Source organism: Aplidium turbinatum, chromosome 12, assembly GCF_918807975.1.
Source record: "Aplidium turbinatum chromosome 12, kaAplTurb1.1, whole genome shotgun sequence".
NCBI lineage: Eukaryota > Metazoa > Chordata > Ascidiacea > Aplousobranchia > Polyclinidae > Aplidium > Aplidium turbinatum.
In genome coordinates this window covers 11,287,392-11,301,621 of record NC_137483.1, presented here as the reverse complement: position 1 = coordinate 11,301,621, position 14,230 = coordinate 11,287,392, and the positions used below count along the sequence as shown (strand labels likewise).

Sequence of the window (14,230 nt, the reverse complement as noted above, 5' to 3'; positions counted from 1 at the left end):
TTTTTTAGAACAACAATATTTTCATTTTTTTGCATTCAGGGGGCCAATAAAATGTTTAAATTTGCGTGTTAAGGTCAATTTTGCATAAATTTTTTTTAATATTTTGAAGTTGGTATTTGTTATATGAAGTTGGTATTTCTTATATTGAAGTTGGTATTTCTTAATGTCATGAACAATAGCAATGCATTCATCCTAAGTTTGCTGCCCTAGTCTTTGCAGATTCCAAGGTCAGAAATGGTATTGTATGATACAAGTTTTTGTTTTCAACAGCTATAAACTTTTCCTCAAATTAGGGCAGAATTCCATATCTGACAAAGCTATTGAGGCTACATTTACACTATGTAGTGTTTTAGCATTTTATCTTTGTGTATAACTAGTGTGTATCTGTGAATTTAAAGTTATATTTACAATAGTGCATTGTTTGTGAAATAATGGAGTGTTAATACTTTAACCTAATTTATCCTTTGTAAGAACGCGCACCGCAAATTTTGCTTGTGATTGGTGAGATATCACGCGACATGTCGCTCTGGGGGGCCCGGCAGCAACATCTGCACCGGGGACCGGCAGGGCTCTTGGAGGCCCTGAGTGTCAGTCTTCATCTGAGAAACCTGTTCAACCAGTCAATCTCAATAGTTAGATTATGAATTTATGATAAACAAATTTACACAAACTCTTTATCGCTGTATGTTAATGAGGCGAGTGAAAAGCTATTCATTCTAATCATGATAGAAAGTGATTTTGGCTAGACAGGGAAACTGCCGGTTTTACATTGTTCAACAACTTGTGCACACGACACAAACAAGGCAAAGCAACTTGTACTTCCACCCAGAAAACAAAATTCGTCATTTTTACATTGATTGTATGTTGTGTGTATGTATACATTGAAAGAATGGATGTAAAAATGACGAATTTTTGCTGTCTGGCCAATACTCTATCTGTGTAATGAGTCTAATGACTATGTCAGTGGTTCTCAACCGGGGGTACGCAAAGCGTTTTCAGGGGTCCGTGAAAGTTTTCGAATTTCCAGCATGATTGATAAATTACGACATATTAAAACTACTTATGCTTTATTTGTATATTACTGTACAGCGATCCTCAAACTGTGCGTTGTTTGAAATTTCAAATGGCGTCCCACCAAGGTTCGTTTTTTTAACTAAAAAAATTCATATAAGAGTTCACGCTATATATGTTTAACTTCATTCTTTGAAAACAGCAGATTGTTAATTAATACTAAGTTTAGAGAAGCAAACGTTAGTCAGCAGTCTATTTGCACTCACAGTTTTGCCATGACTGTGATTACAACAAAATATTAATTGGATTACAAATGAAAAAAGTGAAAAATTCTTTGGAGCTTAATCTAACCAAAAGGTTGCAACGCTTGTATTAATTTTTGATAATATGTGGATAGACAAATAGCTCAAAACATAACTTTGTCAGTGGCATCAATCGTCTTAAGACACGGGATGTACTAAAACTTCAAAAGATTTTTTAGGGGTCCGCCAAAACAAAAAGGTTGAGAATCATTGGACTATGTGTTTCATAGTGTAGCCTACTCAGACTCATGTCATTGTCACAAATTTTTAACAAGTTGATTGTCTTTTGAATAATCACGTTTTTTGTAAGTCTACAGTAGGCTGTTGCAAAGCTGATAATCATCATAGCTTTGGGTAGTCTATTTTCATTTCTGGCCGGCAAAGCCAGTTGCTACACCAGCAGGTGCACAATGAACTTAAAGCATTTTTCGTGAACTTGAAAAGCTTGTTTTCTGGACTTTCCAGAATTAAGCCGTGAGGAATATAACTGCCACATTGTTTGGAACATAACAACACAAGCAAAGAGTGCAAAAAAAAAACTGACTGACGGTGTATCTAGCTTCGTTGTTTTCAAGAGATGCAGCAATAGAGCGGTTTAATCAAGCGCCGTTCAAGCATAGATATTAGATATGCCAGTGGGGGATTCTACTTTTGCAAACATGACAAGATGTTGTTGTTGTATTCCGCGTGTAAGAAAGCGACTTCCCAATCAACAAACTCAGTCTTTTGGCATCGATTTAACGTCTACAGACGATGAATCAACACTAAAAGCTGTTGCTAGCTGAATTACTGCAGTACGGACGAAAACAAGTCGATGCAATTTATCTTTGTTTGAAGATAGCTCAAAGAAAGATGGTGTTGGTGAGTGCGAATAGAAAACAATTAAAATATGTCAAAATTTTAAACAAATGAATATCCTATGGAAGGATATTATGCTGAGGAACGCACAAGCTGTCGGTAACAGCTCAACATCAAAAGAAATGGGATCCAGATCATGACGTATCGCACCATCCATCAATATCATGGTTGTTGCAAAGCAGTTAGCAAAATCTGTTTTTTCTTTCTTTGCATTCACGTCTGCAGATATTGAATCAAGAAAAAAAGAACAGATTTTGCACGCCGAGTGATGTTTTTCCAGGAAGCAAATCAGTTGCCCACATAGAATCAACGCAAAAAAGGACTAATTTACAGACCGGGCTAGCAAAGTATTCTTACTGCATTGATTCAACATGGACAGATTTCGAACGCTGGGTATTAGCCTGTTCTCTCACATCTTGAAGGCCACACCCGGAGGCAACTTTCCAAAAGATACCATTAAAAAATTCCCTTTGAACCTTGCTTGGTAATTACAGAAGAAAACGGAGCAATAGCAGTGGAGGGAATCAAACCCACGCCAATGAAATGAATATCATCGCCCTAACCCTCTGCGCCAAGTCAACCGATGACTTAATTTAGCTAAGATTTGCGTTTTTTCTTTGTTGCTCAAAGGGGATTTTTTAATGGTACCTTTTGGAAAGTTGCAACCCGGAGAGCAAATATCATCCTTTTTGCGTTGATTCAACGTCACTGTAATCGTTAAATCAATGTCAAAAAAACAATTTTACGAGCTGGGCAAGCCACTCCACTTTCAAACAGAAGGCGAAGAACATTTTGATAAAAAGCGAAGAAATGTTGTTTTAATTATCTGGTTTTATCTTGTGAGTAAAGCTGCAAATCGAGTGACCCAGACAGAAAATTCGTCCTTTTTACATTGATTCAACATCTGCAGACGTTGAATCAATGTAAAAAACAAACGATTTGCTGTCTGGGGAAGAAAAAGGGCAAACAAAACCAAACCAGCAAAACACGCCAATAAACCTTGCAAGAAAAAATATGTGAAAAGAGCTTGTGGTTGCCTCAAACTTCGAGATGCGGAAAATTGAGTGAACCGTAACAGTGGTCTCCTGCGGGCTACCAACAACACACATGAATTCATTTGGAACTCAATTAGTCGTAAGTCTTTCGATTACTCAAAATCGACACCGTCAAACAAACAATCATAAATATCCAACCCCGTGAAACTGAAGTGACAAAATTGAAGCAGAAATAGAGTTTTCCAACCTTGCTTTTGTTAAATTTGAGGAACTTTGGTCTACAAACAAAAACACAGTCATTGCGGCAAAGCTTCGCTTGAGACTCGCCGCTGAAAAACCGATGTGGTAAAAACTTTTTCACTTTAGTGATTTTCTGTTTTTTGCTTCCACAAATTCAAGGTTATTCAAGGTCATTGACCTTCCCTGATCGCGTGACCTGAAAAAAAAGATATTTAATGCGTCATCACCTGAAATATATGATCGTTTGGCTAACAAGAAAGTGCAAAATATGAGACATGAAATTCTACAATGCCAATGGGATCAACTCACAAACTTTCTTCAGATTCCAGCCACAAATCGGTCCATTATTACATTTTGCTAACCGGGGTCTTTCCAGGTGTTTTTTAATTTCAACCATCCCAAAGAAACGCAATGGAGCTAGAGAAGTTAAATTTGGATGAAAAGAACGCACTTACTTTTTAAAGGTATTCTTAGAGTCTCTTTATCATCAATTGTTACCCGATGGTTGCCTCCGCGAAATTTATATAAAACCTGCAACAAAGATGGAAATTTAGCAAGTCAACGCAGAAGTAATAGAAATACAACAAATATTTTCAATGCAAACAAGGTAGGGTAAACGTGGTACGAGATTACTCGGAGAAAGACGCTATGTCCGCCACCAAAATCCGCTTCGAGATAGCGGGTAGTAAAAAGTAGCCTTTCAGAGTATTCCGGGAAAATCGTGAATCTGAAGTGGTAAAAGGATAAACCCCCGGCCCCAGAAGCTCATACGACGAAGAAGAAGTATTAATCAAACCTTTAGGACTAATAGCAATTTATTTCAGCACTATAATTTGTGGAGGTAAAGACATTTCAACAGGGACAAAATTTTGACAGCAATGAAATGGTTGTTTTTTACATCGTTTCAATGTCTGGTGCGACGTCAAAACGATGAAAAAAAGCAACGGATGACGTAACATAATGCGCATTCTATCAATGATATGGACGCATTACGAAAATCGCCTAGTTAAAATAACATCACCGATAACCTCAGTGAACCATTAGGAGACACAAGCCGGTTTTGAAACTGATAGCTTCCTCAGGAAACACATCCAGTCTGAAGAATTTCCTACTTGCTGTCGTAGTTTTGAAATCTTTTCCCGGCCGCATGCTGTTGAGCAAATCCTGGGCGTGGCAATAAAACACAGAAACTACATCCCGCGTGTTTTGATGTATCCGCATCAGGAAACAAGACTCATGCCTCAAAGGTTTCCCAAACACAGTGTAAAAAGCCCTTGTTTTCACAAAACTCTAACTGTGCTTCGAAATTTTCATTGCTAACATGGTGATGTTAGGCTACTTCACATAGCACATGACTGGGGAACTGTGTTTCGAAAGCTAGTGCAATCCGCTATTACCACTGCGAACTCGCAGCATCAGGCTAAAACAGGTCGTTAGAATCTACATTGTGAAGTGAGCAACGATCATGCTGCTAAAAGCGAAACTCAATCAATTGCATTGTGACGTTAGATTACCGTTGTGTTGTCTGATATCGATCAGATGTCACATCATTAAACAATCAACCATACTTCAAATTGCAGGTCGTTTGGCAATGTAATTCGGTTGATGACAATTTAAATTGGATGAAAATTCACATATTTAATAGGTTTAATATTTAACTTAATTAATGCTTTAATTAAAATTGTTCATAATAAAATCATGTTTAAAACGCAATAACTTTCAACCAATTAAAATAGCAAAAAAATTCCTACAAGCAAGAGGCTTATTATTATTTTTTGGAATCTATTTTTAAACGCAAAGCGATCAAAGCAAAGAACTGTTAGAAATAAGTGAAGTATAGAACATATTTCTGTTCAACTTCACACCGGACATTATCCAAAAGCGCTTTGTATCTCAAGTTAATTTCATGTTAGTCATACACTGAAGTAATTGTCTTAAAAGAAACCACATTAGCTACAATATAAGCTATCAAAGTTATATCAATTGTAGCATACAGTGCCATTAGCTGAGTAACGCTCAAGCAACCATGCCATTTAACGGGAGTGCTGGCGAAACTTGAAGTGATTGTTTTACCGCAACGTCATTAAAGTGAAGTGACTTCACACAAAGTATGACAATACAAGAAAAAGACGTTATAAAGTCGTTTCACAATGTTCACTTAACGCAGAAACAAAATTAGGAGAACTGATAGTTCAACATTAAACACTTGTGCCCGATGTAATTTTCCGTTACTTGAGAGGACACTTTGACCAACATGTAACAAGTAAAATACCCATATCCTATCGTGATACAGCATGTGTTTTTAATATCTATATAGTTAATAATTATGAGCAATTAGTACATCAACTAGACGAAAAAAGGTTATGTTGTCAACAAATAAAACCATAAAAATTATTTTTTGCTGATTTCAAAAAAAGGTTTGTGCGTCAAAACTACACAATTTTGGCGTTGATTCAACGTGTATGAATTACGGTTTCAACAACAAACACAAATTTCACCACCCACAAACCTTGAGTTTTTTATCACGTCCGGGACAAGGATCGTAAAAACCAGGGAGGCCACTTTTAGTTATATTTGCAGGTAATCTGATGGTCGAAGACTCTACAAGGTTTTGTAAAGGAATTGTTACATCGATCAATTTTGATGTGGTTGAATCACTGCGAGAAGAATAGATTTTTAAAAGAGACTCAAATTATTGTATGCCACTAAAAAAATCGTCAACAATTTTAACACAAGTGACTATGAAAGTTTTAGACGATGTTATCTGATTAGTTGAGATCACAACTGCTTTCCAGACAAGAGAGACAAGGTGTAGGTGCTTGAAACTTTGCTTCAGCACTAAAATTGTTTCTGCCTTGCCAGGTGTAGTAGGAAATATGCAAATTATACACATACCGCTAAAAAAATCTTCATAAAACAAAAAATCACATCTACAGTCTTGTGAGTGATATCTTTCATAAGGGGGATGAATTTTTTTCTAATTTTTTGAAGTCATCCGAACACACCTGCTTTCTGTGACGAAACATCCGTACCACGCTTCAGTGATCACCAATCCCATTTTCCTTTCCTCGTTTTCGATTTTGCGCTCCGTCGATTTTTTCATCATAGCTACCTGTGATGACGTCATAAAGGTTGGAGACGTCGTAATTGTGATGCAACAGTGATTGCATAAATTGCTTACGCTGGCTTGTAAATTAGAATGAAACAGAAAGATCACAGATAAACACACATGCACATTGCACATGTGTTGTCTGGGCTAAAAAGGTCAAAAGAACTTTACATAAATATATTTAAACCTGCTTAAATGTTTTGTTTTCGTAAGAACTTGAATAGCTCACCAAATGACAGGTCTCAAACACGAACAACAAGCACTTTTGAAAATGTAGTCTTGAAAAATTTGACTTGCAAAGGGACCACAAATGTAAAATAATTTTCAAACTATAAATTTAAATGAGAAGACAACTGATCTTCAGGACTGTGATGATGTCTATGGAAGAGCACTGGGTTCCTAAACAGTCGTGAGGATAGCCTTCCATACTGAGTCCTACAAGCACTTCCTTCTCCTGTTTCAACGGATCGTACTTTAAGTTTTTGCGGAATTTGAGAATGACGATTTCTTCCTTTTCGGAAAAGACAATATATTTTGTCTGAACTGGAATTTATACCACACTTGGTTGATGATACTCACTAAAGCGATTGCTTCTTCTCTTTTTTTCGCAGTTTCGTTTGCAAATGATTGCTCGTCTTCTTTGGCCGTCCTAAGAAACAGATATTTATTCAGCAAAATATTTTTCAACAAGCGGAAAATTATCAAATCCGTCGCTAGGTAAAATAATACCATACCTTTCTTTTCGTCTTCGTACATAAGGCTTAACGACCAACGCTTGCAAGGCGGCATAGAGAGCAATAGGCACCACTGTTCCATAAAACGCAGCGACAAAGTTTACATCGTCAGACAGAACTATTGGCAGCAAGTAGGTCTGTGTCCCTCTGTTTAAACTGAATAAAAAATACATAATGATTGAATTCGAAGTCGTTTTTAAAATGCTGAACAGAGAGGTAGGGGAACAACGTCTGCATACGTTGAATCAATGTAAAAATCACTGATTTGCTGGCTGAGTTGTGACACTAGAAGACTTCACCGGTTTCAGTTGAAAAACATGAGATAAATGTGTCAGGTTCCTGTAATAACTCTCACGAGGGAAAACTAAAGATCAACAAAAGGTTACTTTCGGAAAGAGACACTAAACCGTTCTAAAAACACCAGAGAAAAACGTCAACTTTTGACCTTTGTTAATAAAAATAAAACTGACGCGAAATCTGATGATGCCATTGATTGTATGTTTCTTCAATGTATAGTTGAGGGTAGGAGTTATTCCGCATACGAGCTTAGCTTAGTCCTAAGCAAATATTAAGAAATAAAATATCAAACTAAAAAAAACAACAAAACATTGAAAGGGTACCGTAATTTCACTGAAACACCGAGAGGTACACCGATGCTGACATGGGCGGCAACAGTGGAATGTTGGGACACTCTATGCTCTCCCCCGTACTCCACCATGCAACCAAATGTTCCGGCTCTGAAAAAGACAAGGATATGATAAAAAAAATGTATTTTAACGCGTTTATAAGATTTAAATTTTATACAATGACAATCAGATAACAAAAAGTGAATTTAAACATGAACATTTTAAAAAACATTTGTATTGTAATTTTCTTTTGAATAATTTCTTAATCGAGTGCAACTTCAAGCCCTTACTCCGAAGATTCCAGCAACTGATACAGCATTCTATAGCCAGACTTTAGGTAAGTGAAGTTCATTTTGTTGTTCCATAAAACTATAACGAAGCAACACAACCGGATTTACCAAACTACATTAAACTGAATACATTAAAATCGCAAGAAAGTCAACCTCCCCTGCTTGTTTCAACAATAGCTCAACGTGCCCCATTTTACACATTCCCGTGTTTCTTTTTTATACAGAAGCATTGACCCAATGTCCTTCGGCCTGTTTTGAATGTTCTTGCCATTCGTTTATGCAGCTGGCTCTTAATTCGGAAAGCCGTGTTTAATAGCCAATAAAATTAGCTGGAGCATAATATAAACACAAAGACTAAATAACTTACTTTATTGCCACTTTGACGTTTCCGTGCTCATCTGGAATTTTGTAAACAAAACTGCACACTCCAAAACTGTGAGGAAATCCGAGCTATGAAAAAATATATTTATTGCGCAATGTTACGCGCAGTAACAGGAGTCAGCTTTTGACATCAAATAAGCGAAACGTAGAATCGACGCTGTAACGAAACCATAGAACGAACAATGGTTTGATTCTAAATCAATTCTTGTTACAGTGCATACTCTAGCGGTGAACAGTTTTACTAAGTTCTATCCGTTAGATAGTGCAACACCAATCACATTTTTTCAAATATTTCTTGTGGTAAAGAATGATTGGTGATTCAATGAATGCTGGTCGCTAACTTAAATCACGCCTTGTTCCACCAAGGCGTGATTTAAGTACAACACAAGTCTTCGCTCAATCATAAAACATAGAAAAACGTGGACCCACAAGCTTACTACTCTAATTTTCACAAACCCCACGGGAAAGAGCACAAAGAAAAAAAAACTTCATCTTTCAAACTACTGTTCTGTACTTGAAGCTTGGTGCTGAGACGGAATTGTGAAGTTTCTTTAACAAGGTTGGTTGAGAGATGAGAAGAATCGCCCATGCTGAAGTCTAGAGACCCGAAAACGTCTTTGCCAAGGACATGGCCGATCGTAATGTTGGCAGACGGCCTCGATATCGCCAGCATGTCGTTGTCAAGGAAAGTGCGCACAGGAATATGGACAAGAGCAAACCTAAAAAAAATATATATTTTTTTATAAGTTTGTAAACGCAGATATTGGCATTGAGTTCTACTTTTGATTCGATGCACTTCTAACTTATGCAGTTGCTCACGTTGAAAAATAGGTCTACAAATCATTTTTGCGATTTGAATTCATCAGACAAGAATAACTGCAGACAACGAGTCGACTCTGACTTCGGGATAAAGACCAGGCTACTTTGAAGTAAAATGGAGAGAAAGAGATAGAGACAAGAAGAAAACAAATGCAATCGAAAATAGTTTATGAGAATCAAATAATTGAGAAAAAATCTTTTTACTTTGAAATTTCGATGTTAAAAAATCGTAGTATTTTTAAACATTTCAGTCAAAACACAAAGTATTTCTCTCCTAAATATAAAATGTAGACATGAAATACATTGTGAAGTTGTGGACACAATAATAATTATCATGTTTTATTTTGTGTCCACTGCGACAACATACAGCATAGTTTGGATTACAAATGGAACCGACGAAACAATTCATAATCATCGAGTCAGCTGCTCCTACTATTTTGGAATGTCAAGTATCTTGCCGAGACCCAGCCGCGTGTTCTGGAGCGGTATAGAACCCACATGATTATTTGACAACATGTTGATAGACATAATAATTTATAAAAAAAACCATAGATTTTTGAGTACTGACATTGTGGCATAAATTTTTTTTATTTGTTTATTTATTATTATTTTTTAAATGCATAAAATGGGCATAAAAATGCATCAAAAATATAAATATCTGATACTCACAAGCCTTTGCTGAGGTTTCTGTAACCTTTCAAGCCAAAGTTAAATTGCTTCGAGTCTGTAGCCTCCATCTCAACCTGCATGATACAAAGACGTTAAAAAATAATAATAATAAAGTTTTTATTTGCGCCCATTGCGATAACATACAATAGGCCATCAATGCGATACAACAGACGACAAGAAGCAGCAAAGTGACATATGGTCTTCGAGTCAGCTGCTCTCGTTATTTTGGCTTGCCATTAAGTGTCTTCGCCGAGACACAGCCGCGTGCTCTGGAGCGGTGTCGAACCCACGTCCTTTCGAACGTCGCGCAGACGTTCTCACCACTCGGCTACGCAGCCGACAAAGACAAAATTAGACGTAAAAATACAACATAAAATCACCTTCATCACTTAATTCTGACAATTTGTTTTAAATTTTTAAGATTGGAAGTGGTCTCCAACTCTTGCATCAACTGTAATGTGAAGATATCAGTCAAACGAGTAACTGTGGAAGATGTATGGAAGATTCAATGCCGTTGCATACTTAGAAAACACTATATTCCAAATATAATCTTCCTTCCATCCTTAATCTTCAAAATTTACCTCCTGGTTATTGCATGATGAAAAGAATGGTTCAAACTATTATCTAACTATAGAAAAGCTGCTTGTTGATCTTTAGGATTGATCATTGTTACAGCGGTGGCAATATACTAACCTCTCCCCACGAATTCGTGGACAAGGTTTTCCGAAAAGCCAAGTTGAAATTGCCACTGCCATTGCCGTTGTTGGACACGAGATTACCGGAGAGGGTCGCTGTGCTGGATACTGTTAGAGGGGCCTGAAATCGGAGACTGGCTCATTACTCAAGTGCTATACCGAGTGACAGGAATTGATAAAGTTACAATAATTACCACAACAAATAGGAAATTACAAATTAGACGAATTTTTATGAAATACAAATTTTTTAACAATTTTGGTCAATTATTTCTTCAAACTACGCAAAGCATGCTTAATTTATCAGAAAATGTATGTACATAATAAAATAACATATTCATACTTCAATAGATTGTGACAATGACATTCTGGTGATGTCAGGCAACACAATTTGATCGTCATAGAATTCGTCGTCTTCGTAGGGAGCATCAAACGTGTCAAATAAGGAGGTGGCATTCACGGTCATTGTGAACATGCCCTGTATATAAAAACACACGAGATTGCAGTGAGACATTTTTTGAGCGGAAAGGTTATTTACAAAAACTTATAAAGCCCTTTATAGTTGGTCTATTCACAATTTACACTGTAAGTTTTCATCAGGACTTTGTAACTAAACACAATCAACCCTTCCAGTAGTAAATTTCATCCATCAAAGGGATAATGTACTGCAACAGGAAAAAAAGTAGACCACAATACAAAATAGGTAACCAAATTTTGACCACAAAAATCTGGTTGGCATGAATAAATTTTTACAAAATGGGCAAGAGAAAGTAAAAAGGTTAAGGAAGTTAACAGCATATTGTAAATTAGAACTGAAACAATGATGTTCAATACAAATATGTAAAAACAAATTTCTTATACATTTTACTCTTATATTTCTTATCTCAACTTCACACCACTCCTAACTTTTAACGTCTATTTTAAACAAAGATAAAAACTAGCCTGAGACAGAATAATTGCTGCCAAAACTTTTCTGCATGGAAAACAGAAAAATGCTGTATCTTTAAAATGCTTGTTTGCAACTTTGAACTATTTGTTAAATATGGTACATAAATTATGTCTTGCAATGCAGAAATAGCACAAAACATTATAAGTGAAATAAGACGAAGCCACTAACCGAAGGGTTAGTTCTCTCTTCAAGTCTGTGTTGAGCACGCATTCGTTGTATCCTTTCGTACTCTTCATGCATTTCTTGGGGAGTTTTGTGTCTTTCAACAATCTTTAAGAATAATAATGAAAGATAAATGGACAAACAACATGTGGTTTACGTTGATATCTAACACACCTTGGCATTTATTAGCCAATCTTGTTGCATTAAATGAAAATACAATCAATTAGACATCGCATTACCAGAACTTGTAAATTCAAACACTGATGCATCAATCAGTCAACAATTAATAGTTACACACTGCCGTCATTAAAAAACTGTATATATTATATATGATATTTAAATTTTTAGAAGAAAAGATTGACAATTAATAAATTAATTAAATTAACACATGATGTATATAACCCAATTAGCATTTTTCAGTTTTTTTTTGCATATTCAACCTTATGCCTGGTGGCTAAAGATTAACAGTAGATTAAGCATACAGGACGGGAGGGCAAGAAAACCAATTTTAGTGTCCATCTTGAAACATGCCATTTAGCGTTCTGATAGAGACACAGCCACATACTATTGATTGGTGACAAACTCTCACCAATCACTACTTGGCTATGCAGCCAAATGCACTAGACATGAAGATTCTTGTATAAAAATACAAAAAAAAGTAAAAATTAAAACTTGTAGTTGTAAAAGCCTTCATATAGAAAAAAAGAAATCGCCAGGATGTGCACAACTGCACATTCGCATTGGAGTTCTATGGAATTATTCATTTGATAATTGGCAAACATTACGCTTAATTTTTTCGTGTTTATATTCAATATTCTTGATTGCAAATAGATTTTTTTTAACATCTGAACAGTAATCATACTATGAAATGCAATGCTTTCACAACGCTAAAAAACATTATTGTCACCTAATACCTATTTCCACCACAATTAGCATTCTACTTATGAGAAAGATATGACTACAACCTGCCAGTCAGCTTCTAATCCTTTCCGGCCATAAACGTCATAGATGTGTCTTTTAGTAGGATCACTTAAAACTGAAAAAAATAATAACAAAATGGATTTTTCGAGGAGGTATTTTCTGAGTGGATTCTTTCTGCGTTGACACTTACCTACTCTTTGGAAATGCGGCTGAAATAGGGAAGGTACAAACAAAGATCATGCAAAACAGTTAAACAGAAAAACGGAACAGAATAGCCTGTGAAAATATCATAAAACAAACTGCAATTAAAATAAACGTACCACTGTATGCAGTTTTTATTCTTCCAAATATTTCTGATGCTTCTTTAGTTTTTGTGCTGTCATGTTTATCGGGATGATATACCATACACAATCTTCTATAGCATGATTTTAATTCTTCTTGGCTGGACTAAATAGCAAATAAATGGTTAGCTTGCATGATCATCGAAACATCTTTAAACACATGGCGATTACGAAACTTGAGATGTTTGTTTGTTTTAAAAATAGTTGAGTCAATTTTTGACAGCTTCATACAGACGAGCATATTAAACCCTTCAAGCAGCATAAAATTATATAATAACAACAATCTTTTTAATTTTATTATAAGTTTATTATGACAAGATAAACTATGATGCAGTGCAATAAACAACGGGAAGTAGAGGTCAGACAACACAGTAATAGCTTCTGTTTTTTTGCATGTTATTAAGTGTCTTTCCCAAACACAGTCGCATGCGCTTGGGCAAGGTCAAATCGATATTATTGTGGGGGTCAAAAAGATGGTCTTGCCATAGGATGATCTCGAAAAAAACCACATGTCATCTTTTACTAGTCTGTTACCACTCAAAAGCAAGTTAATACTATGGTAAATAATTACCTCTCTAGATGCATTGAGTAAACTGTAGTAATCTTCATTATCAACTAGTTCTCCCAGCCCAGCTCCAGGCAGTTCCATGACAGGCAATTTTCATAAACCTCAAGGTAACTGACTTTCAAATAAATTTTAAGTTATTAACCTAAAAATTTAGGAAAACCTAAAAAGCTTAAGCGATGATAAACTAAATACTGAAAAGTTGTGAGATGCGATTTGTGGGTGAAAAACGATGCATTAAGACAAATCTCTAGAGCACGTTCAATATCCAGAAAGTTCTGTCTGAAAGATTGCTGACAGAACCGATTGGACAATTCTGAATATTGAATATGCTCTAGAGATTTGCCTTAATGCATCGTAATTCACCTACAAAATGACAATTCACCAGCAATTCTTTGGAACACCGATGAGGTCGCCACTTTTGACCAATTTAGCAATGGAACACATTGAAGATATAGCTCTCAACACTTTTTCATGACCCCCCAAATTTTGGCTTCGACACGTCGATGACATTTATATTATACTACAAAATATGCAGTAGATCAATTTTATCAACACTTAAACGC

At 36.0% G+C, this 14,230-nt stretch overlaps 1 protein-coding gene across 1 annotated transcript; it reads right to left on the bottom strand.

Annotated features, from left to right (window-relative positions):
• Positions 1 to 1,992: 1,992 nt before the first annotated feature.
• On the bottom strand, positions 1,993 to 13,821 carry LOC145780839 (dnaJ homolog subfamily C member 11-like). Its single transcript, XM_082592485.1, has 16 exons — positions 13,671 to 13,821; positions 13,079 to 13,205; positions 12,803 to 12,873; positions 11,844 to 11,945; positions 11,070 to 11,204; positions 10,728 to 10,850; positions 10,035 to 10,108; positions 9,061 to 9,265; positions 8,533 to 8,615; positions 7,870 to 7,986; positions 7,250 to 7,405; positions 7,095 to 7,164; positions 6,412 to 6,518; positions 5,916 to 6,063; positions 3,862 to 3,937; positions 1,993 to 3,602 (listed from the first exon to the last, which is right to left on the bottom strand). Exons 1-16 carry the CDS (start codon positions 13,746 to 13,748, stop codon positions 3,577 to 3,579), a joined length of 1,698 nt encoding a protein of 565 aa, XP_082448611.1. The 5' UTR covers positions 13,749 to 13,821; the 3' UTR covers positions 1,993 to 3,576.
• Between the last annotated feature and the right edge of the window lie 409 nt (positions 13,822 to 14,230).

What these genes read in the sequence shown, in the direction of transcription:
- LOC145780839 (XM_082592485.1), bottom strand. Translation starts at nt 13,748, where the DNA reads ATGGAACTGCCTGGAGCTGGGCTGGGAGAACTAGTTGATAATGAAGAT. An exon ending in GATTAGAAGCTGACTGGCAG is followed by an intron (nt 11,946 to 12,802) that starts GTTGTAGTCATA and finishes TTATTCTTAAAG; the next exon opens with ATTGTTGAAAGACACAAAAC. An exon ending in GTACGAAGACGAAAAGAAAG is followed by an intron (nt 7,165 to 7,249) that starts GTATGGTATTAT and finishes TCTGTTTCTTAG; the next exon opens with GACGGCCAAAGAAGACGAGC.